The sequence below is a fragment of the Oncorhynchus keta genome, chromosome 14 (assembly GCF_023373465.1).
Source record: "Oncorhynchus keta strain PuntledgeMale-10-30-2019 chromosome 14, Oket_V2, whole genome shotgun sequence".
In the NCBI taxonomy this organism is placed as follows: Eukaryota; Metazoa; Chordata; class Actinopteri; order Salmoniformes; family Salmonidae; genus Oncorhynchus; species Oncorhynchus keta.
This window is the reverse complement of record NC_068434.1, coordinates 40,117,860-40,145,461: the sequence shown is the minus strand read 5'-3', so window position 1 is coordinate 40,145,461 and position 27,602 is coordinate 40,117,860. Positions and strand designations below refer to the sequence as shown.

The window sequence follows — 27,602 nt, the reverse complement described above, 5'->3', positions numbered from 1 at the left end:
CGATCTTAATCACAGTCGTGTATATCCCCCCCAAGCCGACACATCGACAGCCCTGAAAGAAGTTCATTTGGCTCTATGTAAGAGTTTAAGAGGCTCTTAGTCACCTCACTGACCAAGGTCCTTCTCCCCTGATTGCTCAGTTTGGCTGAGCGACCAGCTCTAGGAAGAGGCTTGGTGGTTCCAAACTTCTTACATTTAAGAATGATGGAGGCCACTGTGTTCTTGGGGACCTTCAATGCTGCAGACATTTTTTGGTACCCTTCCCCAGATCTGTGCCTGTACACAATCCTGTCTCTGAGCTCTACGGACAATTCCTTCGACCTCATGGCTTGGTTTTTGCTCTGACATGCACTGTTAACTGTGGAATCTTATAGACAGGTGTGGGCCTTTCCAAATCATGCCCAATCTATTGAATTTCCAATCCAGTTGTAGAAACATCTCAAAGATGATCAATGGAAACAGGCTGCAGCTGAACTTAATTTCGAGTCTCATGACAAAAGGTCTGAATACTTATGTAAATACGTTTTTTCTGGTTTTTTAAAAATGTATTATACATTTGCAAACATTTCTAAAAACCTGTTTTCGCTTTGTGATTATGGGGTATTGTGTGTTGATTGATGAGGAACATTTTATTCTTCTTCCTATAAAATCATATAATATAAAATAATGGCATTGGACTTATAAGCATATACAGTGGCTTGCAAAAGTATTCACCCCCTTGGCATTTTTACTATTTTGTTGCATTACAATCTGGAATTAAAATGGATTTTTTTTGCGGGTTTGTATGATTTGATTTACACAACATGCCTACCACTTTGAAGATACAAAACATTTTTGGGGATGAAACAAACAAGAAATAAGACAAAAAAACTGAAAACTTGATTGCATAACTATTCAACCCCCCAAAGTCAATACTTTGTAGAGCCACCTTTTGCAGCAATTACAGCTGCAAGTCTCTTAGGGTATGTCTCTATAAGCTTGGCACATCTAGCCACTGGGATTTTTGTCCATTCTTCAAGGCTAAACTGCTCCAGCTCCTTCAAGTCGGATGGATTCCGCTGGTGTACAGCAATCTTTACATCATACCACAAATTCTCAATTGGATTGAGGTCTGGGCTTTGACAAGGCCATTCCAAGACATTTAAATGTTTCCCCTTAAACCATTCAAGTGTTGCTTTAGCAGTATGCTTAGGGTAATTGACCTGCTGGAAGGTGAACCTTCGTCCCAGTCTCAAATCTCTTGAAGAATGAAACAGGTTTCCCTCAAGAATTTCCCTGTATTTAGCGCCATCCATCATTCCTTCAATTCTGACCAGTTTCCCAGTCACTGGCGATGAAAAACATCCCCACAGCATGATGCTGCCACAACCATGCTTCACTGTGTGAATGATGTTCACGGGGTGATGAGAGGTGTTGGGTTTGCGCCAGATATAATGTTTTCCTTGATGGCCAATAAGCTCAATTTTAGTCTCATCTAACCAGAGCACCTTCTTCCATATGTTTGGGGAGTCTCCCACATGCCGTTTGGCGAACACCAAATGTGCTTGCTTATTTTTTTCATTAAGCAATTACTTTTTTCTGGCCACTCTTCCGTAAAGCCAAACTCTGTGGAGTTTACGGCTTAAAGTGGTCCTATGGACAGATACTCCAATTTCAGCTGTGGAGCTTTGCAGCTCCTTCAGGGTTATCTTTGGTTACTTTGTTGCTTCTCTGATTAATGACCTCCTTGTTTGGTCCGTGAGTTTTGGTGGGGGGCCTCTCTTGGCAGGTTTGTTTTGGTGCCAGATTCTTTCCATTTTTTATTAATGTATTTAATGGTGCTCCGTGGGCTTCATAGCAAAGGGGGTGAATACATATGCACCCTCCACTTTTCCATTGTTTATTTTTTAGAATTGAAACAAGTTTTTTTATTTTCATTTCACTTCACCAATTTGGAATATTTTGTATATGTCCATTACATGAATTCCAAATAAAAAATACATTTGAATTCCAGGTTGTAATGCAACAAAAAAGGAAAAATGCCAAGGGGGGTGAATACTTTTGCAAGGCACTGTATTGTCAGCTAAATGAACAAGTCTACAGCCTATGGCATAGAACATAGCCAGATAACATACAATAGGCCAACTCATATTCTGTTCTTCTGAAATATATTTTCTTCATATAATAATATTTCTTTAGACCTGACTAAAATGAATGATGGATTTATTGAGATAAATTAATTTATTGGACTTTTTTAAATGTAGATATTCCAAAGGCGCACATTAGCAGCTTGTCTGCATGGAGGCCTGGAGATGCTAAACTTGTTTATGTTAACTAACGATCAATTACCGTGAGACTGGCAGACTTTTGCATGACAGCTGACAAAATTTCATGACCCCCTACAACCCTACTCAGGAACATTCAATGTCGTCTTGGTAAGCAACGCCAGTGTATATTTGGCTTTCTGTTTTAGGTTATTGTCCTGTTGAAAGGTGAATTTGTCTCACAGTGCCTGTTGGGAAAAAAGACTGAACCAGGTTTTCCTCTAGGATTTAACTTGTACTTAACTCTATTCCCTTCCTTTTTATCCCCCAAAAACTCCCTAGTCCTTGCCGATGACAAACATACCCACAACATGATGCAGCCACCAGCATGCTTGAAAATATTAAGAGTGGTACTCAGTGATGTTTTGTAACACTTTGTATTCAGGAAATAAAGTTAATTTCTTTGCCACATTTTTTGCATTTTACTTTAATGCATTATTGCAAACAGGATGCATGTTTTTGAATATTTTTTATTCTGCACAGGCTTCCTTTTTTCATTCTGTCATTTAGGTTAGAACGCGCTGCAAGTCCTGCCTCTCCCATCTCCTCATTGGTTATACCCACGTGGGCAGATGAACTGAAGTCGGTTATGGTAATACACCTTATTATGAAAGTTAGTTGCCAATTGCCATATAAAGTCCAAAGCAGAAGAAGACTGGAAGGAGGAGAGATGACTAGAAACGATTTGGTTGACTATTTTATGTGTGGATTAATTATCGGAGCAGAAGACCTTGTACATTTCAGGTAAAATAACAACTCAATGTGTATTTTCCAGGTCAAATTAGCTAGCAACAGCAAGCTAGATAAATTGCCATAAATGTTTCATGCTTTTCGACCTGTCTCCAATAAATATAATTGGTTCAGAGTTTGTTTTGATATTTTAACCTGCGTGTCGTGATCACGTTTGGTTTGGGTGGACAAAATCAATTTGTGCACGATACCGCACACACACACACGCACATCCGGTTTGGGCATGGTGTAACTTCAATGTTGATGATCTATCCTCAGTTTTCTCCTAGCACAGCCACCAAACTCTGTAACTGTTTTAAAATCACCATTGGCCTCATGGTGAAATCCCTGATCAGTTTCCTTCCTCTCTGGCAAATTAGTTAGGAGGGGATGCCTGTATCTTTGTAGTGATTGGGTGTATTGATACACCATCCAAAGTGTAATTAATAACTTCACCATGTTCAAAGGGATATTCAATGTCTGCTCCTTTTTATTTGACCTATCCACATTTATTGCTTCCGAGGCCCGCCAGTGTAACTGCTAAACTGCATGCTGACTGTACTGCATGATTGTAGCTGGTTTACTAATGTGTTAGTTCTAGTAGCTATGTTGACTATGATGTTAGCTAATATGGTGACAACGTAGGCTGTGTGTAGCGGTTAACGATTATGATACGAAGGTTTGGCTTGGAAAGGTTTTTTTCACCTGGTCACTGACAGCTGAGGTGTTGTGCACTGAAGTCCACAAGTGAAGGGAAAAGGAGAGAGGAGGAGAGCATGTAGATATCAGAAGGAATTATATAAGAATTAAAGGGATCATGTTGTATGTATGTGGCGGCTGTGAAAGTGAACTGTGTTTGCGTGTGATCAGGGGTGTATTCATTCCGCCGATTCTGTTGAAACACGTTTCTTAAACGGAAGCAAACTGAGCGAAACGGGGATAAACAAATCTGAATTTGTCCAATTGAAAATCTCATTTGAACAGGTTAGACTAATGATTAGACCGTAGATCAGCTAGATGCAGGCAAGATTGTGCAATGCGGTATTGAATCTGTCACCTTGATTACTCAAATTTCTCTCGACTTGTAAACTTTCATTCATATGCTAGATTGTAGCAACCTCTTGATGGGTATTGGGAAAATTCAAGAATCATGTAGTAGCCTAATAATAATAATAATAATAATATATGCCATTTAGCAGACGCTTTTATCCAAAGCGACTTACAGTCATGTGTGCATACATTCTACGTATGGGTGGTCCCGGGGATCGAACCCACTACCCTGGCGTTACAAGCGCCATGCTCTACCAACTGAGCTACAGAAGGACCGCCTAAACCTATTGATGTTACATTGAGCTGGGTGAATGGAATATGAATGACAGTCCAATATGCTGTAATAGAAATAAGGCCATGCTCATGAAAGAAATATATATATCTTAAACGGCACCAACCGCCACTGATATATACATATAACTAGGGATAGAGTGACTCGGTAGCATGATGAATGAAAAACATTAGCAGCAACTTATGTGATGTGACATAAAAGTTAGTGAAAAAGGGTCAATGCAGATAGTCCGGGTAGCTATTTGGTTAACTATTTAACAAACCATTTAGCAGTCTTATGGATTGGGGCTAGAAGCTGTTCAGTGTCCTGTTGGTCCCAGATTTGGTGCATCGGTAACACTTGCCATGCGGTAGCGGAGAGAACAGTCTATGACTTGGGTGGCTGGAGTCTTAGACAATTTTTAGGGCCTTCTACTGACACTGCCTGGTATAGAGGTCCTGGATGTGTGCTCTGTTCCCTATCCACTTGCATTGGACAAGGTTGAGAGGTTAGAGGGCTCATTTAACAAAGTAGTTAGGTACGATTAATAGGCAGAACAAAGTAGGCTACTAACATTTGGTACAACAAAGTCAACTTAATTTCATATGTTACTTTGAAAAACCCTAACCAACTGTAAGCAACTCTAAGAAACTTGTAGACACAAACAGTTTACAAACACAGTGTCTTGCTGCTTTGCGTGGTGTATGGGGGTCTCTACCTTCTTGCCCTTTGTGCTGTAGTCTGTGCCCCATAATGTTGGTACCCTGTTTTGTGCTGCTATCATGTTGTGCTGCTGCCATGTTGTGTTGCTACCATGTTGTTGTCATGTTGTATTGCTACCATGCTGTGCGGTCATGTGTTGCTGCCATGCTATGTTGTTGTCTTAGGTCTCTCTTTATGTAGTGTTGTGTTTTCTCTCTTGTGATGATGTGTGTTTTGTCCTATATTTTAATTGAATTACATTTTTCATCCCAACCCCCGTCCCCGCAGGAGGCCTTTTGCCTTCTGGTAGGCCGTCATTGTAAATAAGAATTTGTTCTTAACTAACTTGCCTAGTTAGATAAAGGTTAAATAAAAAAAACACATAAATAATATAAAATAGTAGTTTAATTCACACAAGAGAGATTGGTTTACATCAAAATGATTTTAAATGTTCTTTATTTAAGGTTTCTAAGCTTTCATTGAGGGGTGGCAGGTATCGTAGTGGTTACAGCGTTATGCTAGTAACCAAAAGGTTGCTAGATCAAATCCCTGAGCTGATAAGGTCAAATCTGTTTTTTCTGTCCCTGAACCCACTTTTTCAAGGCCATCATTGTAAATAAGAATTTGTTCTTAACTGACTTGCCTAGTTAAATAAAATATAATCTCCTAACACTTTATTGTCCTGAAGGTCTTTGTATTTACTCTCTCAAATATTCAAACTTACTGTTCCTATTATTATTGTATGTATAATAGCCCTCTGCTAAGATTGCAGCTGTGTAGGTGCCCTCTTAAATCAGCTAACAAGCTGACTGAAAAGAACAACTGTGTATTCAAGCTATTGTGCTGCAGTGAACTCATTTACACCACATTGAGCAATGTGTACATCCTCACATAGTGAAAACATCCTCAATTCCATTCAACTAGCTGAGTGTTCTGGGTAAGGGATGCAATTTCAACTCCACCTGATTTATTTGATATTTTAGTCTCTCTATTTTGGTTACTGTAAGAGTCACAGATCCACTCCCCTGAACAAGACAACATTTGCAGTTTTCGCAAGGGAGATAACAGCTGGCTAGCGTTGTTATGATGCACTCAGCGTCACTGAAGTGTGATGTGACTCATTTGTGGAGTGAATGCAATGGTATCAAACAAATGGAAACCATGTGTTTGATGTGATCATGACATGCCTGTGATGTAATGTGTGATTAGACATACAGACATTTCCATGTAAAAGTACCCAAGAGCACCAACGTGAAGTTCATAGGAGCATGTCAAATTGGGTGTCAAATGAAAATGCTAATAGTCTATATTTTTGAGAAATTAAGGCATACATAACTCTTTCAACTTATTTTCCATCCTAAAAATGAGAAATTAACAAAGGCTTTGATTTCTGGTCAAACAGATGGAAAGGGGGTCTTACATTTTCTGCCTTCTGTAAGTTTAACAAACATTTTCGTGTGCCTTAAAATTCCGTTACCAGAAACCCACATATCTTTATGATATTTTCTGATTTCTCTCCTTCACGAGAAAGAAGGATAATGAAAGTTCACAGAAGTACCAAGTAAAGGTAGACGTATCAATTAGTTAGTGTTTTTACTTATTTAAATTGTATTTATGAACTATTAAGTGATTAAAACAAATTGGTAAAAGAATTTCCCCAAAAAATTGGTAACGGAATTTTTGCAATTGAATTGGCTACAATGGAAAATCATAGTAGTCACAAACCACAGTTGGGTTCACAAGTTTGGACAGCACAGTACAGTACCATACAGTGCAGTACAGGACAGTAAAATAGAATACAATAAATAAAAGTAGAGTATAGTACAGTACAGTACAGTACAGCATAGCACAGCACAGAAGAGTACAGTACAGTAAAGTTGGTTCAGTACTAGGGGTGTAACCGTTAACCAAACTGAAAGTTCAGTACGTATTGTGGTTTTTGGAGGTTACTGTTCGGTTTCGATACAGTGGGAAAATTAAATGCCAACAGTTACTGTAGTTCATTTTTGTTTTGGCAAAAGAAGTAAAACTAACCCAGGAATAGATCTTGAGCCATATGATGTAGGGTCCTATAAAACCATTTGTATTTTTTGCGTTATTCTGTTTTCTCCATTTTGGTTTTCGATGTTTCAGATTTTCCCTGTTTTTCTGGTTTTCAGTCTCAAAATCACACTTAAAAAAAGAGAAAAACAACTCATTTGGAGGTTCTAAGTCCACAACAATGATTAAACCACATCAGGAGACATTTTATTTTTTAGGTCTGGGAAGAATCTCAGAAATGTAGATTTATGGGTGTAGATACCTTTTAATTTAGGTGCTACCAGCAAGAGCCTTGCTTGGTTAGTGATGTTTCTGAAGCACACATGTGATTTGCAGAGTTTGCTGAACAAATCACCACTGGATTGATGTAAATAATCATGATACCATTCAGCCAGGTATGCATAGACTACTTTGTAGTTAACATATAATTTAGAAGGTTTTTTGAGAAAGCCTTTCATCTACCAGAAGGCGTTGTCATGAGCATCATTGCTAACGGATACATACAGGGCATTTTGGAAATTATTCAGACCCCTTGACTTTTTCCACATTTTCTTACGTTACAGCCTTATTCTAAAATGGATTTCCCTCATCAGCCTACACACAATACCCCATAATGACAAAACAAAAACAGGATTTTAGAAATTTAATATTACATTTACACAAGTATTAAGACCCTTTACTCAGTACTTTATGAAGCACCTTTGGCAGCGATTACAGCCTCACTGTCATGCCCTGGTCGAGGTATTTTGTGTTTATCTTCATTTATTTGGTCAGGCCAGGGTGTGGCATGGGGTTTTTGTATGTGGTGTGTTGGTATTGGGATTGTAGCTTAGTGGGGTGTTCTAGTTAAGTCTATGGCTGTCTGAAGTGGTTCTCAATCAGAGGCAGGTGTTTATCGTTGTCTCTGATTGGGAACCATATTTAGGCAGCCATATTTTTTGTGTGTTTCGTGGGTGATTGTCCTTAGTGTCCTTGTTCCTGTCTTTGTGTTTGCACCAGATAGGGCTGTTTCGTTTTCACATTTCATTATTTTGTAGTTTCTTCATGTATAGTTTTTTCCTTCATTAAAATATCATGAATCATCATCACGCTGCATTTTGGTCCGACTCTCCTTCTCCACAAAAAAGCCGTTACAGAATCACCCACCACACCCGGACCAAGCAGCGTGGTAACAGGCAACAGCAGCAGCAGGAGCAGCGCGACAAGAATTTCTGGACTTGGGAGGAAATCCTCGACGGGAGAGGACCCTGGGCTAAACCAGGGGAGTGTAGCCGCCCCAAGGTGCAGCGAGAGAAGGACTGGACATGGGAGGACGAACTGGACGGTGAAGGACCCTGGGCTCAGCCTGGAGTATATCGCCGCCCCAAGGAAGAACTGGAGGCGGGGAAAGCGGAGAGGCGCTGGTATGAGGAGGCAGCACGGCGACGCGGATGGAAGCCTGAGAGTCAGCGCCAAAAATGTCTTGGGGGGGGCTCACAGGCTATGCCAGGTAGGAGACCTGCGCAAACTCCCTGTGCTTACCGGGGGGCTAGAGAGACCGGGCAGGCACCGTGTTATGCTGTGGTGCGCACGGTGGTATATTCCAGCTCCGCGATACGCTAGATTGAGTGTCGAGCCAAATGCCATGAAGCCGGCTCTACGCATTTGGTCCCCAGTGCGTCTCCTTGGGCCGGCTTACATGGCACCAGCCTTGCGCTCGGCGTCTCCGGTTCGCCTGCATAGCCCAGTGCGGGCTATTCCACCTCGCCGCACTGGCAGGGCGACCGAGAGCATTCAACCGGGTAAGGTTGGGCAGGCTCGGTGCTCAAGAGCTCCAGTGCGCCTGCACGGTCCAGTCTATCCAGTACCACCTCCACACCCCAGCCCTCCGGTAGCAGCTCCCCGCACCAGGCTTCCTGTGCGTGTTCTTGGTCCAGTCCCACCAGTGCCAGCACCACGCATCAGGCCTACAGTGCGCCTCGCCTCTCCAGCGCCGCCGGAGTCTCCCGCCTGTTCAGCGCAGCCAGAGCCTTCCTCATCTCCAGCGCTGCCGGAGTCTCCCGCCTGTTCAGCGCAGCCAGAGCCTTCCTCCTCTACAGCACTGCTGGAGTCTCCCGCCTGTTCAGCGCTGCCAGAGCCATCCTCCTCTACAGCGCTGCTGGAGTCTCCTGCCTGTTCAGCGCAGCCAGAGCTGCCGGCCTGCATGGAGCAGCCAGAGCTGCCAGTCTACATGAAGCAGCCAGAGCTGCCAGTCTGCATGGAGCAGCCAGAGCTGCCAGTCTGTATGGAGCAGCCAGAGCTGCCAGTCTGCAGGAAGCAGCCAGAGCTGCCAGTCTGCATGAAGCAGCCAGAGCTGCCAGTCTGCAAGGAGCTGCCAGTCTGCAAGGAGCTGCCAGTCTGCAAGGAGCTGCCAGTCTGCAAGGAGCTGACAGTCTGCACGGAGCTGCCAGTCTGCACGGAGCCGCCAGAGCTGCCAGTCTGTAAGAAGCCGCCAGAGCTGTCAGCCTACATGGAGCAGCCAGAGCCGCCAGTCAGCGTGGAGTAGCCAGAGCCGCCAGTCAGCATGGAGCAGCCAGATCCGTCAGTCTGCCAGGATCCGCCAGTCAGCCAGACTCTTCCAGATCCGCCAGTCAGCCAGACTCTTCCAGATCCGCCAGTCAGCCAGACTCTTCCAGATCCGCCAGTCAGCCAGACTCTTCCAGATCCGCCAGTCAGCCAGACTCTTCCAGATCTGCTAGTCAACCAGACTCTTCCAGATCCGCCAATCATCCAGACTCTTCCAGATCCACCAGTTAGCCAGGATTTGCCAGAACTGCCAGCCAGCCAGGATCTGCCGGATTCAGCTACCTGCCTGAGCTTCCTCTCAGTGCTGAGCTTCCTCTCAGTGCTGAGCTTCCCCTAGGTCCCGAGCTTCCCCTCAGTCCCGAGCTTCCCCTCAGTCCCGATCTGCTCCTCAGTCCCGATCTGCTCCTCAGTCCAGTGGGGTTCTGGGTGAGGACTACTAGGCCATGGTCGGCGGCGAGGGTGGACTATCCAAGGACGCGAGGAGGAAGGACTAAGACAGTGATTGAGTGGGGTCCACGTCCCGCGCCGGAGCCGCCACCATGGACAGACGCCCACCCGGACCCTCCCTATTGTTTTGAGGTGCGTCCGGGAGTCCGCACATTAGGGGGGTTCTGTCACGCCCTGGTCGAGGTATTTTGTGTTTATCTTCATTTATTTGGTCAGGCCAGGGTGTGGCATGGGGTTTTTGTATGTGGTGTGTTGGTATTGGGATTGTAGCTTAGTGGGGTGTTCTAGTTAAGTCTATGGCTGTCTGAAGTGGTTCTCAATCAGAGGCAGGTGTTTATCGTTGTCTCTGATTGGGAACCATATTTAGGCAGCCATATTCTTTGTGCGTTTCGTGGGTGATTGTCCTTAGTGTCTTTGTTCCTGTCTTTGTGTTTGCACCAGATAGGGCTGTTTCGGTTTTCACATTTCATTATTTTGTAGTTTCTTCATGTATAGTTTTTTCCTTCATTAAAATATCATGAATCATCATCACGCTGCATTTTGGTCCGACTCTCCTTCTCCACAAGAAAGCCGTTACACTCACGTTTTCTTGGGTATGAAGCTACAAGCTTGGCAAACCTGTATTTGGGGACTTTCTCCCATTCTTCTCTGCAGATCCTCTCAAGCTTTGTCAAGTTGGATGGGGAGCGTTGCTGTACAGCTATTTTCAGTTCTCTCCAGAGATGTTTGATAGTGTTCAAGTCCGGGCTCTGGCTGGGCCAATCAAGGACATTCAGAGACTTGTCCCAAAGCCACTCCTGCATTGTCTTGGCTGTGTGCTTAGGGTCATTCTCTTGTTGGAAGGTGAACCTACGCCCACAGTCTGAGGTCCTGAGCGCTCTGGAGCAGGTTTTCATCAAGGATCTCTCTGTACTTTGCTCCGTTCATCTTTCCCTCAATCCTGACTAGTCTCTGCCACTGAAAAACATCCCCACAGCATGATACTTCACTGTAGGGATGGTGCAAGATTTCCTCCACACGTGAGGCTTGGCATTCAGGCCAAAGAGTTCAATCTTGGTTTCATCAGACCAGAGAATCTTGTTTCTCATGGTCTGAGAGTTTTAGATGTCTTTTGGCAAACTCCAAGCGGGATGTCATGTGCCTTTTACAGAGGGGTGGCTTCCATCTGATCAATCGACCATAAATAACTGATTGGTGGAGTGCTGCAGAGATGGTTGTCCCTCTGAAAGGTTCTCCCATCTCCATAGAGGAACTCTGGAGCTCTGTTAGTGACCATCAGTTTCTTTGTCACCTCCCTGACCAAGGTCCTTCTCCCCTGATTGCTCAGTTTGGCCGGGAAGACAGCTCTAGTCTTGGTGGTTTCAAACGTCTTCCATTTAAGAATGATGGAGGCCACTGTGTTCTTGGGGACCTTCAATGCTGCAGAAATGTTTTAGTACCCTTCCCCAGATCTGTGCCTTGACACAATCCTGTCTCTGAGCTCTACGGACAATTCCTTCAACCTCATGGCTTGTTTTTTTGCTCTGACATGCACTGGCAACTGTGGGACCTTACATACATGTGTGTGACTTTGCAAGTCATGTCCAATCAATTGAATTTACCACAGGTGGACTCCAATCAAGTTGTAGAAACATCTCAAGGATGATAAATGGAAACAAGATGCACCTGATCTCAATTTCCAGTCTCATAGGAAAGGGTCGGAATAATTATGAATACTTTAGTATTTTCAAAACATTTGCAAACATTTCTAAAAACCTGTTTTCTCTTTGCCATTAATGGGGTATTGTGTGTAGATTGACGAGGAAAACGTTTTATTTAATCCATTTTAGTATAAGGCTGTAACATAAAAAAAATGTGGAAAAAGTCAAGGGGTCTGAATACTTTCCAAATGCACTGTAGTGGCAGTAGAACAATCACACACAGATGGGTCAATCCCGCGCTGTTGCCTCTTCAGAAAGTAGAAGAAAATACAAAGAATTTATGCATGTTGTTCATGTCCTATCATCTTATCATGTTCTAATAAATTCAATATATTTAGTTGATTACCTAGGTTCAATCCATTTTGGCTGCTACTGTTTCCCAAACTGAAGATTTAAATGATGATAGAGGATCCTCCAATTCCGGTTTATCAACCCCATCACTAGTCATCATACAGAACTAGATCCCTTGCTATGCTTCACAAAAGGATAGTTTGAAATGTGCCAATTAAGATTTACATTTTTACATTACATTACATTACATTTAACGTGTTCATAGGCTCTAGTTTATTTTAACGGAATAGCCTACAATGTTTTTCATCTCAGATTTACTCAAAGCATACAATGCAGTGTAGACATAGCCTATAGGCCGAGTGTTTTATTCACTTTACATACAGTGCCAGTCAAAAGTTCAATTGTAGAATAATAGTGAAGACATCAAAACTATGAAATAACACATATGGAATCATGTAGTAACCTAAAAAATGTGTTAACAAATCAAAATATATTTGAGATTCTTCAAAGTGTCCACCCTTTGCCTTGATGACAGCTTTGTACACACTTGGCATTCTCTCAACCAGCTTCATTAGGAATGCTTTTCCAACAGTCTTGAAAGAGTTCCCACATATGCTGAGTACTTGTTTGCTTCACTCTGCGGTTCAACTCATCCCAAACCATCTCAAATGAGTGATTGTGGAGGTTTGGACATCTGATGCAGCACTCCATCACTCTCCTTCTTGGTCAAATAACTTTTACACAGTCTGGTGGTGTGTTTTGGGTAATTGCCCTGTTGAAAAACAAATGATAGTCCCACTAAACGCAAACCAGGTGGGATGGCGTATTGCTGCAGAATGCTGTGGTAGCCATGCTGGCACACTTATGGCTTGATTTCTAAATAAATCACTGACAGTGTCACCAGCAATGCATCCCCACACAATCACACCTCCTCTTCCATGCTACACGGTGGGAGTCACACATGCGGAGAACATCTGTTCACCTACTTTGTGTCTCACGAAGACATGGAGGTTGGACCCCTACTAATGTCAATTGCTCGTGTCTCTTCTTCTTATTGGTGTCCTTTAGTAGTGGTTTCTTTGCAGCAATTCAACCATGAATGCCTGATTCACACAGTCTCCTCTGAACAGTTGATGTTGAGATGTGTCTGTTACTTGAACTTTGTGAAGCATTTATTTGGGCTGCAATCTGAATTGCAGTTAACTCTAATTAACTTATCCTCTGCAGCAGAGGTATCTCTGGGTCTTCCTTTCCTGTGGCGGTTCTCATGAGAGCCAGTTTCACCATTGCGCTTGATGATTTTTGAAACTGTACTTGAAGGAACTTTAAAATTTCTGGTAATTTTCCGGATTGACTGACCTTCATCTCTTAAAGTAATGATGGACTGTCGTTTCTCTTTGCTTATTTGAGCTGTTCTTGCCAAAATATGGACTTGGTATTTTACCAAATAGGGATATCTTCTGTATACCACCCCTACCTTGTCACAACACAACTGATTACCTCAAACGCATTAAGACGGAAAGAAATTCCACAAATTAATTTTTTAACAAGGTACACCTGATAATTGAAATGCATTCCAGGTGACTACCTCATGAAGTTGGTTAAGAGAATGCCAAGAGTGTGCAAAGCTGTCATCAAGGCACAGGGAGGCTACTTTGAAGAATGTCAAATATAAAATATATTTAGATTTATTTAACACTCTTTGGTTACTACATGATTCCATACGTGTTGTTTAATAGTTTTGATGTCTTCACTATTATTCTACATGTAGAAAATAGTAAAAATAAAGAAAAGCCCTTGATTGAGTGAGTTGAAGTCGGAAGTTTACATACACACTTAGGTTGGAGTCATTAAAACTTGTTTTTCAACCACTCCACAAATTTCTTGTTAACAAACTATTATTTTGGCAAGTCGGTTAGGACATCTACTTTGTGCATGACACAAGTCATTTTCCCAACAATTGTTAACAGACAGATTATTTCACTGAATCACAATTCCAGTTGGTCAGAAGTTTACATACACTAAGTGGACTGTGCCTTTAAATAGCTTGGACAATTCCAGAAAATTATGTCATGGCTTGAGAAGCTTCTGATAGGCTAATTGACATAATTTGAGTCAATTGGAGGTGTACCTGTGGATGCATTTCAAGGCATATCTTCAAACTCAGTGCCTCTTTGCTTGACATCATGGGAAAATCAAAAGAAATCAGCCAAGAAACATAAATAAAATTGTAGACCTCCACAAGTCTGGTTCATCCTTGAGAGCAATTTCCAAATGCCTGAAGATACCACGTTAATCTATACAAACAAAAGTAAGCAAGTATAAACACCATGGGACCACACAGCCGTCATACCGCTCAGGAAGGAGACGATTCTGTCTCCTAGAGATGAATGTACTTTGGTGCGAAAAGTGCAAATGCTGTGAAAATGCTGGAGGAAACAGGTACAAAAGTATCTATATCCACAGTAAAACGAGTCCTGTATTGATATAACCTGAAAGGCCCTCAGCAAGGAAGAAACTACGGCTCCAAAACCACCATAAAAAAAGCCAAACTGCAGTTTGCAACTACACATGGGGACAGAGAAATGTCCTCTGGTCTGATGAAGCAAAAATAGAACTGTTTGGCCGTAATGACCATCGTTTTGTTTTGAGGAAAAGGGGGAGGTTTGCAAGCCGAAGAACACCATCCCAACCGTGTAGCACGGGGGTGGCAGCATCATGTTGTGGGGGTGCTTTGCTGCAGGAGGGACTGGTGCACCTCACAAAATAGATGGCGTCATGAGGAGGGAAAATTACGTAGATATATTGAACTAACATCTCAAGACATCAGTCAGGAAGTTAAAGCTTGGTCGCAAATGGGTCTTCCAAATGGACAATGACCTCAAGCATACTTCCAAAGTTGTGGCAAAATGGCTTAAGGACAACAAAGTCAAGGCATTGGAGTGGCCATCACAAAGCCCTGATCTCAATCCTATAGAAAATGTGTGGGCAGAACTGAAAAAGCATGTGCGAGCAAGGAGGCCTACAAACCTGACTCAGTTGCACCAGCTCTGTCAGGAGGAATGGGCCAAAATTCACCCAACTTATTGTGGGAAGCTTGTGGAAGGCTACTCAAAACAATTTATAGGCAACGCTACCAAATTCTAATTGAGTGTTAAAAAATGGTGCCGGAAGAAATGGCAGCAGTTTTACAGGCGCCCAACCAATTGTACTATTATGTGTTTTTTTGGCGTTATTTGTAACTTATTTTGTACATAATGTTTCTGCAACCATATTTTACGGCAGAATAGAGCTTCTGGATATCAGAACAGCGATCACTCACCTCGGATTAGACAAAGATTTTTTCAACAAGAAGCAAGACTCACATGATATTCTCCAAACACCCGGCAGGGCTGACATCCCAGGTATTCGCAAGTGGAAGCAACGCAGGTAAAGAGGACGAAGATCCGGATGCCTCGTCAGGACCGGCAGAAGGCGAGTAGAAAAGCTGCCGTTACCGTCAATATTACTCGCCAACGTACAATCATTGGACAATAAATTAGACTAGGTACGATCACGAATATCCTACCAAAAAAAATGTAATATCCTACATTTCACGGAATCGTGGCTGAATGACGACATGGATATTCAGAAAGCGGGATATATGCTGAATCGGCAGGATAGAACAACACACTCCGGTAAAACAAAGGGAGGGCTGTCTGTGTATATTTGTAAACAACAGATGGTGCACAAAATCTAAGGAAGTCTCTAGATTTTGCTTGCCTGAAGTAGAGTATATTGTGATAAATTGCAGGCTACACTACTTGCCTAGAGAGTTTTCAGCTATACTTTTCGGGGCTGTTTATTTACCACCACAAACAGATGCTGGCACTAAGACTTCACTCAGTCAGCTGTATAAGGAAACAAGCAAACAGGAAACCACTCACCCAGAGGCGGCGCTCCTAGTGGCCGGAGACTTTAATGGAGGGAAACTTAAATCAGTTCTACCAAATCTCTATCAACATGTTAAATGTGCAAACCGAAGGAAAAAAACTCTGGACCACCTTTACTCCACACACAGAGACGCATACAAAGCTCTCCCTCACCCTGCATTTGGTAAGTCCGACCACAACTCTATCCTCCTGATTCCTGCTTACAAGCTAAAATTAAAGCAGGAAGCACCAGTGACTCGGGCAATAAGAAAGTGGCCAGATGAAGCAGATGCAAAACTACAGGACTGTTTTGCTATCACAGACTGGAACATGTTCCGTGATTCTTCCCATGACATTGAGGAATACACTACATCAGTCACTGGCTTTATCAATAAGTGCATAGAGGACGTCGTCCCCACAGTGACCGTACGTACATACCCCAACAAGAAGCCATGGATTAGAGGCAATATTTGCACTGAGCTAAAGGGTAAAGTTGCTGCTTTCAAGTTGCGGGACTCTAACTCGGAAGCTTACAAGAAATCCCGCTATGCCCTGCGACGAATTGTCAAACAGGCAAAGTGTCAATACAGGGCTAAGATTGAATCATATTACACCGGCTCCGACGCTAGTCGGAAGTGGCAGGGCTTGCAAACTATTACAGACTACAAAGGGAAGCACAGCTGCAAGCTGCCCAGTGAGACGAGCCTACGAGACGAGCTAAATCACTTCAAAGCTCACTTCGAGGAAAGCAACACTGAGGCCTGCATGAGAGCATCAGCTGTTCTGGACGACTGTGTGATCACGCTCTCCGTAGCCGACGTGAGTAAGACCTTTTAACAGGTCAACATACACAAGGCTGCGGAGCCAGACAAATTAACAGGACGTGTGCTCCGGGCACGTGCTGAACAACTGGCAGGTGTCTTCACTGACATTTTCAACATGTCCCTGATTGAGTCTGTAATACCAACATGTTTCAAGCAGACCACCATAGTCCCTGTGCCCAAGAACACAAATGCTCCGTAGCCATGGAGTGCTTTGAAAGGCTGGTAATGGCTCACATCAACACCATTATCCCAGAAACACTAGACCCACTCCAATTTGCATTCCGCCCAAACAGATCTACAGATGATGCAATCTCTACTGCACTCCACACTTCCCTTTCCCACCTGGACAAAAGGAACACCTATGTGAGAATGCTATTCATTGACTACAGCTCTGCGTTCAACACCATAGTACCCTCAAAGCTCATCACTAAGCTAAGGACCATGGGACTAAACACCTCCCTCTGCAACTGGATCCTGGACTTCCTGACAGGCCCTCCCCAGGTGGTGAGCGTAAGTAGCAACATATCTGCCACGCTGATCCTCAACACTGGAGCTCCCCAGGGGTGCGTGCTCACAGTCCCCTCCTGTACTCCCTGTTCACCCACGACTGCATGGCCAGGCACGACTCCAACACCATCATTACGTTTGCAGATGACACAACAGTGGCAGGCCTGATCACCGACAACGACGAGACAGCCCATAGGGAGGAGGTCAGAGACCTGGCCGGGTGGTGCCAGAATAACAACCTATCCCTCAACGTAACCAAGACTAAGGAGATGATTGTGGACTACAGGAAAAGGACCACCGAGTACGCCCCCATTCTCATCGACGGGGCTGTAGTGGAGCAGGTTGAGAGCTTCAAGTTCCTTGGAGTCCACATCAACAACAAACTAGAATTGTCCAAACACATCAAGACAGTCATGAAGAAGGCACGACAAAGCATATTCCCCCTCATGAAACTAAAAAGATTTGGCATGGGTCCTGAGATCCTCAAAAGGTTCTACAGCTGCAACATCGAGAGCATCCTGACCGGTTGCACCACAAGGCACTTCAGAGGGTAGTGCGTACGGCCCAGTACATCACTGGGGATAAGCTGCCTGCCATCCAGGACCTCTACACCAGGCGGTGTCAGAGGAAGGCCCTAAACATTGTCAAATACCCCAGCCCCCCCAGTCATAGACTGTTCTCTCTGCTACCGCATGGCAAGCGGTACCGGAGTGCCAAGTCTAGGACAAAAAAGCTTCTCAACAATTTTTACCCCCAAGCCAAATGGTTACCCAGACTAGTTGCATTGTGTGCCTTCCCCTCAACCCCTCTTTTAAGCTGCTGCTACTCTCTGTTTATCATATATACATAGTCACTTTAGCCATACCTACATGTACATACTACCTTAATAAACCTGAATGACCGTTGTCTGTATATAGCCTTGTTACTGTTATCTTCAAATGTCTTTTTTCTGTTGTTTTATTTCTTTACTTACACACACACACACACACACACACACACACACACACACACACACACACACACACACACACACACACACACACACACACACACACACACACACATTTTTTTCACACTATTGGTTAGAGCCTGTAAGTAAGCATTTCACCTGTTGTATTCGGCGCACGTGTCAAATAAACTTTGATTTGATTTGTATGTAAACTTCTGACCCACTGGGAACGTGATGAAAGAAATAAAAGCTGAAATAAATCATTCTCTCTACTATTATTCTGACATTTCACATTCTTAAAATAAAGTGGTGATCCTAACTGACCTAAGACAGGGAATTTTTACTCTGATTAAATGTCAGGATTTGAAAAACTGAGTTTAAATGTATTTGGCAAAGGTGTATGTAAACTTCTAACTATAGGTGCGTCCAAACTTTTGACTGGTACTGTATGTTTGTATGTATGTATGTATGTATGTATGTATGTATGTATGTATGTATGTATGTATGTATGTATGTATGTATGTATGTATGTATGTATGTATGTATGTGTGTGTGTGTGTGTGTGTGTGTGTGTGTGTGTGTGTGTGTGTGTGTGTGTGTGTGTGTGTGTGTGTGTGTGTGTGTGTGTGTATGTGTGTGTGTGTGTGTGTGTTTGTGTGTGTGTGTGTTCGTTCATTTGGGTTCACGGTGCACACAGAACCAAGGTTGAATATGTGTACCGTTATACTCAAATCAAATCAAATTTTATTTGTCACATACACATGGTTAGCAGATGTTAAAGCGAGTGTAGCGAAATGCTTGTGCTTCTAGTTCCGACAATGCAGTAATAACCAACAAGTAATCTAACTAACAATTCCAAAACTACTGTCTTATACACAGTGTAAGGGGATAAAGAATATGTACATAAAGATATATGAATGAGTGATGGTACGGAGCAGCATAGGCAAGATACAGTAGATGGTATCGAGTACAGTAAATACATATGAGATGAGTATGTAAACAAAGTGGCATAGTTAAAGTGGCTAGTGATACATGTATTACATAAGGATGCAGTAGATGATATAGAGTACAGTATATACATATACATATGAGATGAATAATGTAGGGTATGTAACATTATATAAGGTAGCATTGTTTAAAGTGGCTAGTGATATATTTTACATCATTTCCAATCAATTCCCATTATTAAAGTGGCTGGAGTTGAGTCAGTGTCAGTGTCAGTGTGTTGGCAGCAGCCACTCAATGTTAGTGGCGGCTGTTTAACAGTCTGATGGCCTTGAGATAGAAGCTGTTTTTCAGTCTCTTGGTCCCAGCTTTGATGCACCTGTACTGACCTCGCCTTCTGGATGATAGCGGGGTGAACAGGCAGTGGCTCGGGTGGTTGTTGTCCTTGATGATCTTTATGGCCTTCCTGTAACATCGGGTGGTGTAGGTGTCCTGGAGGGCAGGTAGATTGCCCCCGGTAATGCGTTGTGCAGACCTCACTACCCTCTGGAGAGCGTTACGGTTGTGGGCGGAGCAGTTGCCGTACCAGGCGGTGATACAGCCCGCCAGGATGCTCTCGATTGTGCATCTGTAGAAGTTTGTGAGCGCTTTTGGTGACAAGCCGAATTTCTTCAGCCTCCTGAGGTTGAAGAGGCGCTGCTGCACCTTCTTCACGATGCTGTCTGTGTGAGTGGACCAATTCAGTTTGTCTGTGATGTGTATGCCGAGGAACTTAAAACTTGCTACCCTCTCCACTACTGTTCCATCGATGTGGATAGGGGGGTGTTCCCTCTGCTGTTTCCTGAAGTCCACAATCATCTCCTTAGTTTTGTTGACGTTGAGTGTGAGGTTATTTTCCTGACACCACACTCCGAGGGCCCTCACCTCCTCCCTGTAGGCCGTCTCGTCGTTGTTGGTAATCAAGCCTACCACTGTTGTGTCGTCCGCAAACTTGATGATTGAGTTGGAGGCGTGCGTGACCGTGCAGTCGTGGGTGAACAGGGAGTACAGGAGAGGGCTCAGAACGCACCCTTGTGGGGCCCAAGTGTTGAGGATCAGCGGGGTGGAGATGTTGTTGCCTACCCTCACCACCTGGGGGCGGCCCGTCAGGAAGTCCAGTACCCAGTTGCACAGAGTGGGGTCGAGACATTTACATTTTGGGTCTCGAGCTTGATAACGAGCTTGGAGGGTACTATGGTGTTGAATGCCGAGCTGTAGTCGATGAACAGCATTCTCACATAGGTATTCCTCTTGTCCAGATGGGTTAGGGCAGTGTGCAGTGTGGTTGAGATTGCATCGTCTGTGTACCTATTTGGGCGGTAAGCAAATTGGAGTGGGTTTAGGGTGTCAGGTAGGGTGGAGGTGATATGGTCCTTGACTAGTCTCTCAAAGCACTTCATGATGACGGAAGTGAGTGCTACGGGGCGGTAGTCGTTTAGCTCAGTTACCTTAGCTTTCTTGGGAACAGGAACAATGGTGGCCCTCTTGAAGCATGTGGGAACAGCAGACTGGTATAGGGATTGATTGAATATGTCCGTAAACACACCGGCCAGCTGGTCTGCGCATGCTCTGAGGGCGCGGCTGGGGATGCCGTCTGGGCCTGCAGCCTTGCGAGGGTTAACACGTTTAAATGTCTTACTCACCTCGGCTGCAGTGAAGGAGAGTTCGCATGTTTTCATTGCAGGCCGTGTCAGTGGCACTGTATTGTCCTCAAAGCGGGCAAAAAAGTTACTTAGTCTGCCTGGGAGCAAGACATCCTGGTCCGTGACTGGGCTGGTTTTCTTCTTGTAGTCCGTGATTGACTGTAGACCCTGCCACATGCCTCTTGTGTCTGAGCCGTTGAATTGAGATTCTACTTTTTCTCTGTACTGACGCTTCGCTTGTTTGATAGCCTTGCGGAGGGAATAGCTGCACTGTTTGTATTCGGTCATGTTACCAGTCACCTTGCCCTGATTAAAAGTAGTGGTTCGCGCTTTCAGTTTCACGCGAATGCTGCCATCAATCCACGGTTTCTGGTTAGGGAATGTTTTAATCGTTGCTATGGGAACAACATCTTCAATGCACGTTCTAATGAACTCGCACACCGAATCAGCGTATTTGTCAATATTGTTATCTGACGCAATACGAAACATATCCCAGTCCACGTGATGGAAGCAGTCTTGGAGTGTAGAGTCAGCTTGGTCGGACCAGCGTTGGACAGACCTCAGTGTGGGAGCTTATTTTCTTAGTTTCTGTCTGTAGGCAGGGATCAACAAAATGGAGTCGTGGTCAGCTTTTCCGAAAGGGGGCGGGGCAGGGCCTTATATACGTCGCGGAAGTTAGAGTAACAATGATCCAAGGTTTTTCCACCCCTGGTTGCACAATCGATATGCTGATAAAATTTAGGGAGTCTTGTTTTCAGATAAGCCTTGTTAAAATCCCCAGATACAATGAATGCAGCCTCTGGATAAATGGATACTCCTATTCAGTACTGTAGAGTTCAGTACAGTAAAGAAAAGTAGAGTATAGTACAGTACTGTAGAGTTCAGTACTGTACACAGTAGAGCACACTCGAGTTGAGCACACTATAGTGTACTCTATTGTACTGTACTCTACTGCACTGTACTTTACTGAACTATACTCTACTGTACTACTGTATTGCACTGAACTCTAATTTAGTGTACTGTACTGTAGTCTACTCTACTGTACTGAACTGAACTCTACTATACTGTTCTATGCTGTACTCTACTGAGCCTTACTGTGCTGTACGTTGATGTCCAAACTTGTGAAACATACACGTCTATGATTTTTTCAGATTTGGTCCAGACCAACCAAATTGGGTCTTGTTTGGGGCCAGAGCTCATTAAAATAATAGCCATTGTGTAGAATAATACACAAATATGCAAAGAAGGATAATGCATATAAATACATTTTTGTGTGCCTATCTATTTAGGATACATAACCATGAAGAGAATGATATTCATATCTTTAATTATGCATTTCTGTGTAGTACAGATCAGGGACACATGATGAAATTGCGTTACCACAATTCCGTTCCCGGGTGTAAATCCACTTCACTAACTTTGCATCTGCACAGTTCTTCCAATAAATGTGTTTTTGTAAAATGTTCAGTGGAAATTGTTAAAATGAGTCATTGTGCATAGACTTGTATGGTTTGCTTTTAATAAAATAAAAAATGTTTGGTATACATTATAAGTGAAAAATCTGAGTTTCAGCATAACCATGGAATTGCCCATACATACAGTATACATCATTGTCAATGACCCGTCGTTCAGGACAGGTGGGGCAAACATAGTATTGATTTGATATTAATAAAATAAAACATTTTTTTTAAACAATTAAAAAAGGGGGGCAAACCTGGTCTCTTTTTTTGCGTTCTAGAGTAATGCATCTCCAAAATTCAGGTGTTTCAGCTTTGCTTAGTGTTTTCTGTGGTGGTGGGCCAGACAGCGGAAAATACAGAGCGTAGCGGTTGGTACTGTTCTCTAGTTGCGCCGTGATTGGCTCAGTGTTCTGTCACTCATGGGGACACTACTTCACCGCAAAATCTACAGGGAGAGCTCGAAAATTCAAACCCCTTGGGTGCTGCCATAGATTTACATTAGAAGTGCCCATCCAAGAAGGCTCAAGGTCATTGGCCACAGACAAAATGACATCAAATCACGTTGTATCTACCGTAGCTGTGATTGGACTGATCATGTCAACATCATACTTTCAAAATCTTAGGTAGCAAGATAGACAAGTAGTCTTTATCATGAATCAAATCGACAATCTTCTGCCAAATCCTTGCAATTGTTGTCATTTGAAGAGAAATTACAGATAAAAAGTATCGCTGCTCTTTGGCTATTGGACATAAACATTACACAACAAGTTGAAAATCGCAAATTCAACAATGAGTGGTTTGGAACGAATCAGTGGTTAACTGCAAGTGTTACAAAGCAATCACTAGCCTGCTATTCAGTGAAGAGGGTGTGTGGTCCAAGTCTGGGTTTAAGGGTCTCTTTTCCAAACTTAAAAGGATAACCATTCACATGCAACACCATGGGCCAGAAAAGGTTGAATATATTGGTCATGCTGTCAATCCAGCATGACTTCTGCCACATTCAAAACAACTGGAAACTCAGAACTGGAAAAGCTTAGACTTCAAGACACCTGGGAACTCGGGAAGAAAAATGAGCTACGACTGGAAAAATATGTTTTGAATGGTCATCCAACTCGGAATTCCAAGTTGGGAACTCAGGCCTCTTTCTAGAGCGTCGACTTGAAGATCACTGACGTCATGATTCAACCATGTTTTCTTTACCAGAGTTCCCAGTTGGTGCACCTGGGCTGGAATAATACATTATGGCCTTTCTCTTGCATTTTAAAGATGATGGTACCAAAACAATACAAAAGAACAGTTGTTTATTGTCTTTGTATTATCTTTTACCAGATCTATTGTGTTATATTCTCCTACATTCCTTTCAAATTTCCACGAACTCCAAAGTGTTTCCTTTCAAATGGTACCAAGAATATGCATATCCTTGCTTCAGGGCCTGATCTACAGGCAGTTAGATTTGGGTATGTCATTTGAGGCGAAAATTGAAAAAAAGGGGCGGATCCTTAAGAGGTTTAATCAAGTCAACCATGGAAAACTAAATGCATGCTCTTCAACCGATCGCTACCATCACCTGCCCGCCCATCCTGCATCACTACTCTGGATGGTTCTGACTTAGAATATGTGGACATCTACAAATACCTAGGTGTCTGCTTAGACTGTAAACTCTCGTTCCAGACTCACATTAAGCATCTCCAATCCAAAATTAAATCTAGAATCGGCTTCCTATTTCGCAATAAAGCATCCTTCACTCATGCTGTCAAACATACCCTCGTAAAACTGACTATCCAACCGATCCTTAACTTCGGTGATGTTGTTTACAAAATAGCCTCCAACACTCTACTCAGCAAATTGGATTCAGTCTATCACAGTGCCATCTGTTTTGTCAACAAAGCCCCATATACTACCCTCCACTGCAACCTGTATGCTCTCGTTGGCTGGCCCTCGCTTCATATTCGTTGCCAAACCCACTGGCACCAGGTCATATATGTCTTTGCTAGGTAAAGCCCCGCCTTATCTCAGCTCACTGGTCACCATAGCAGCACTTACCCGTAGCACGCGCTCCAGCTAGGTATATTTCACTGGTCACCCCCAAAGCCAATTACTACCTTAGCTGCCTTTCCTTCCAGTTCTCTGCTGCCAAATTGCAAAAATCACTGAACCTGGAGGCTCATATATCCCTCACTAACTTTAAGCACCAGCTGTCAGAACAGCTCACAGATCACTGCACCTGTACACAGTCAATCAGTAAATAGACCATCCAACTACCTCATCCCCATACTGTTATTTATTTTATTTGTTGCTCCTTTGCACCCCAGTATCTCTACTTGCACATTCATCTTCTGCACACCTATCACTCCAGTCTCTATCACTCCAGTGTTTAATTGCTAAATTGTAATTATTTCACCACTATGGCCTATTTATTGCCTTACCTCCCTTATCTTACCTCATTTGCACACACTGTATATATACTTTTTTTCTATTGGGTTATTGACTATATGTTTTGTTTATTCCATGTGTAACTCTGTGTTGTTGTTTGTGTCTCACTGCTTTTTAAAAAATCTTGGCCAGGTCGCAGTTGTAAATGAGAACTTATTCTCAGATAGCCTACCTGGTTAAATAAACGTGAAAAAAAAGTCAGCTATGCTTTTTAGAAAGGCACTAAATGAGGCTGAATGAACAGTTTCGCTGCCAGACAAGGCTCCGCTGATAGTTGGGTGTGGCGGTGGTAAGGATTCACTCCATGGTGCTGAAAAGAAAGCTCTGCTTTTGGGACAGCATTATGTAGGCCCTAACAGTTTTTGGGCACCGTTTGTCACCGTTATGGTGCAATTAATGTATTGTTTAGTGTTGTGTTGTGGCTTTGCTGGCATGCCTGATAATAAAACAGTTGAGTTTGCCCCACCAAGATTTACATGCTAAAATCACCTCTGACCATTGGTTGTTATGGTGCATAGGCACTGAAGTGTAATGTGATTGTGGACCTGATAAAAAAAAATAAGTGCACTACATAGCAAATAGGGTTGCCATTTGGGATGCAGACCCATGACTTACCTGTGCGGTTGATGTCTTGAGGGACTTGGATGTCGTGTTGGTCCACGAGTCCCTCCTCAATGTCTATGTCTCTGTATCTGTCCCTGTCATCATGCTCGTGGTCATGCTGTTTGTGCTGGTCATAGTGACTGTCCCCGCTCTCCATGTTCCCCGCCTCATGGCCCCCTGCAGAACGTCTTCGCCGGCGCTTCCGTCTGTACCCACGAGGCACCGGGACACCGATGTAGATGTTCTGCTGGTCTGTGGACAAACGGTAATCCAAAGTTAAGTTAACAACAACGTTGGGTACTGGGACACCAATGCAGTTGGACTAATGGTCTGGAAAGAAACGGTATTAAAGTACATGAACATGTCATCGAGGGAAATGCACTGCAAAACATGAAACAGAACATCATTAAAAATCCATCAAGCAAGGCCTGATAAAAGTTGTACAGTACAATACCTAGAAAAGCCAAGCAACAACCAGCACATAATAACTGAGTCCCATCACATTATTCATTAACCCCTGGTACACAAAGGAACATTTCCATGAATGTTCAGTCATTGAAACAAACAATGAATAAATGATGATACAGTGTTCGTGTATGTTTCTCTAATGAAAAAGCCACTCACTTACATAATGAATGACAAAATCAAATGCATTGTTGTTAATGATTTGCATACTGTAAAAGATCACTCTTCTTCTGCATCTGATCTTTCCTAAGTGACATACTTTGTCATGTTTTCCTGTCAGCTACAAACCACAACCATGTCAACTTTTGTGTTGTTGTATATTACTTTGATAGCGACTGTACTGTCGCTTTCCAATGGGATGCTTTTTTGAATGTCAGTGCATGATCAAGTTCATTTGAGGCAACAACTACAATTAAACATTATTGGCAATTAGAACATTGTTCTAAACCAATGGTGCAACAAAAAAAAAAGTTTCAATAATGGAATATTATTTGCCTGAAGGAGCCCGGAAGCTAGACAAAAATTATCCTAGCATGCGAGGCCTAGTCCTAACTAACTCGGGGACATCCTCCTCAGTGCAACGCTGAATACAGTGAAATCATTGCTGGAACAACACACAGCCTGCTGGCAAATTGATAGACACAGGTCTGCTCAGGACACAGTGACCCAAACTGAAAGTACATGCAAACACACACACAGGTTTACACACAATCTTTCACATGCATACACACGCGCGCATGCATGCACGCACACACACACACACACACACACAGACGCAAACACACAGACACACACATGCAAACTCATGTCTGCATATAAAATGGTATCCAATGTCGATCCCAATCATGTTGATCTTTAATCTTTGTTATCGCCAATTATCATCACATAGAAAATAGAGAATTCCTCATTGAGATAAATTGCACATTTACACAAATGATTGATCTAATAAATATACATTAGATGTTTAAATACAGTAAAATGATGAATGCTATGCAATTAAAAGTAACTGATCTGAACTGTCTTGTCGATTATTTTAAAACATCTCTCATGTCTTCTTGAGGGGCGGCAGCGTAGCCTAGTGGTTAGAGCGTTGGACTAGTAACCGTAAGGTTGCGAGTTCAAACCCCCGAGCTGACAAGGTACAAATCTGTCGTTCTGCCCCTGAACCGGCAGTTAACATGCTGTTCCCAGGCCGTCATTGAAAATAAGAATATGTTCTTAACTGACTTGCCTGGTTATATAAAGGTAAAATAAAAAATTGTAAGCAAGAAAAAGTTTGACCTATTCCATTATGATAGGCCCATTGCACAATATACATAATGTTTGATTTAAAGAGGAACAGCAATGTATTTTTAGATTAGGATGAAAGCCTGTATCTCACTCACCCTCCTCTTCATATCGATGGTGAATGCCCCCCATTCCCCGGTCTCCCATTCGCTCATGGTCCATCCTGGAGGACAAAAAAGACTAAGGGAAAGATTAGCAAAATAACAGTGTATATTAAGCACAACTTACACAACCATTCCGTTAACAAAAATGTACATAAACTCAGCAGCAACAAAAAAACACATTGATTTTCAGCAAACTTAACATGGGTAAATATTTGTATGAACATAACAAAATTCAACAACTGAGACATAACCTGAACAAGTTCCACAGACATGTGACTAACAGAAATGGAATAATGTGTCCCTGAACAAAGGGGGGGTCAAAATCAAAAGTAATAGTCAGGATATGGTGTGGCCA

General features: G+C 43.0%; 1 protein-coding gene across 1 annotated transcript in view; it reads right to left on the bottom strand.

Annotated features, from left to right (window-relative positions):
• Positions 1-27,305, bottom strand: part of LOC118393411 (electrogenic sodium bicarbonate cotransporter 4-like) — a 60,913-nt gene extending 33,608 nt beyond the window's left edge. The window contains exons 1-2 of the mRNA XM_052461758.1: positions 27,242-27,305; positions 25,404-25,643 (exon numbers count right to left, since the gene is read on the bottom strand). Of these exons, the coding sequence (XP_052317718.1) occupies positions 25,404-25,643; positions 27,242-27,305 (304 nt within the window). The remainder of the gene's footprint in view (positions 1-25,403; positions 25,644-27,241) is intronic.
• Positions 27,306-27,602: the final 297 nt, after the last annotated feature.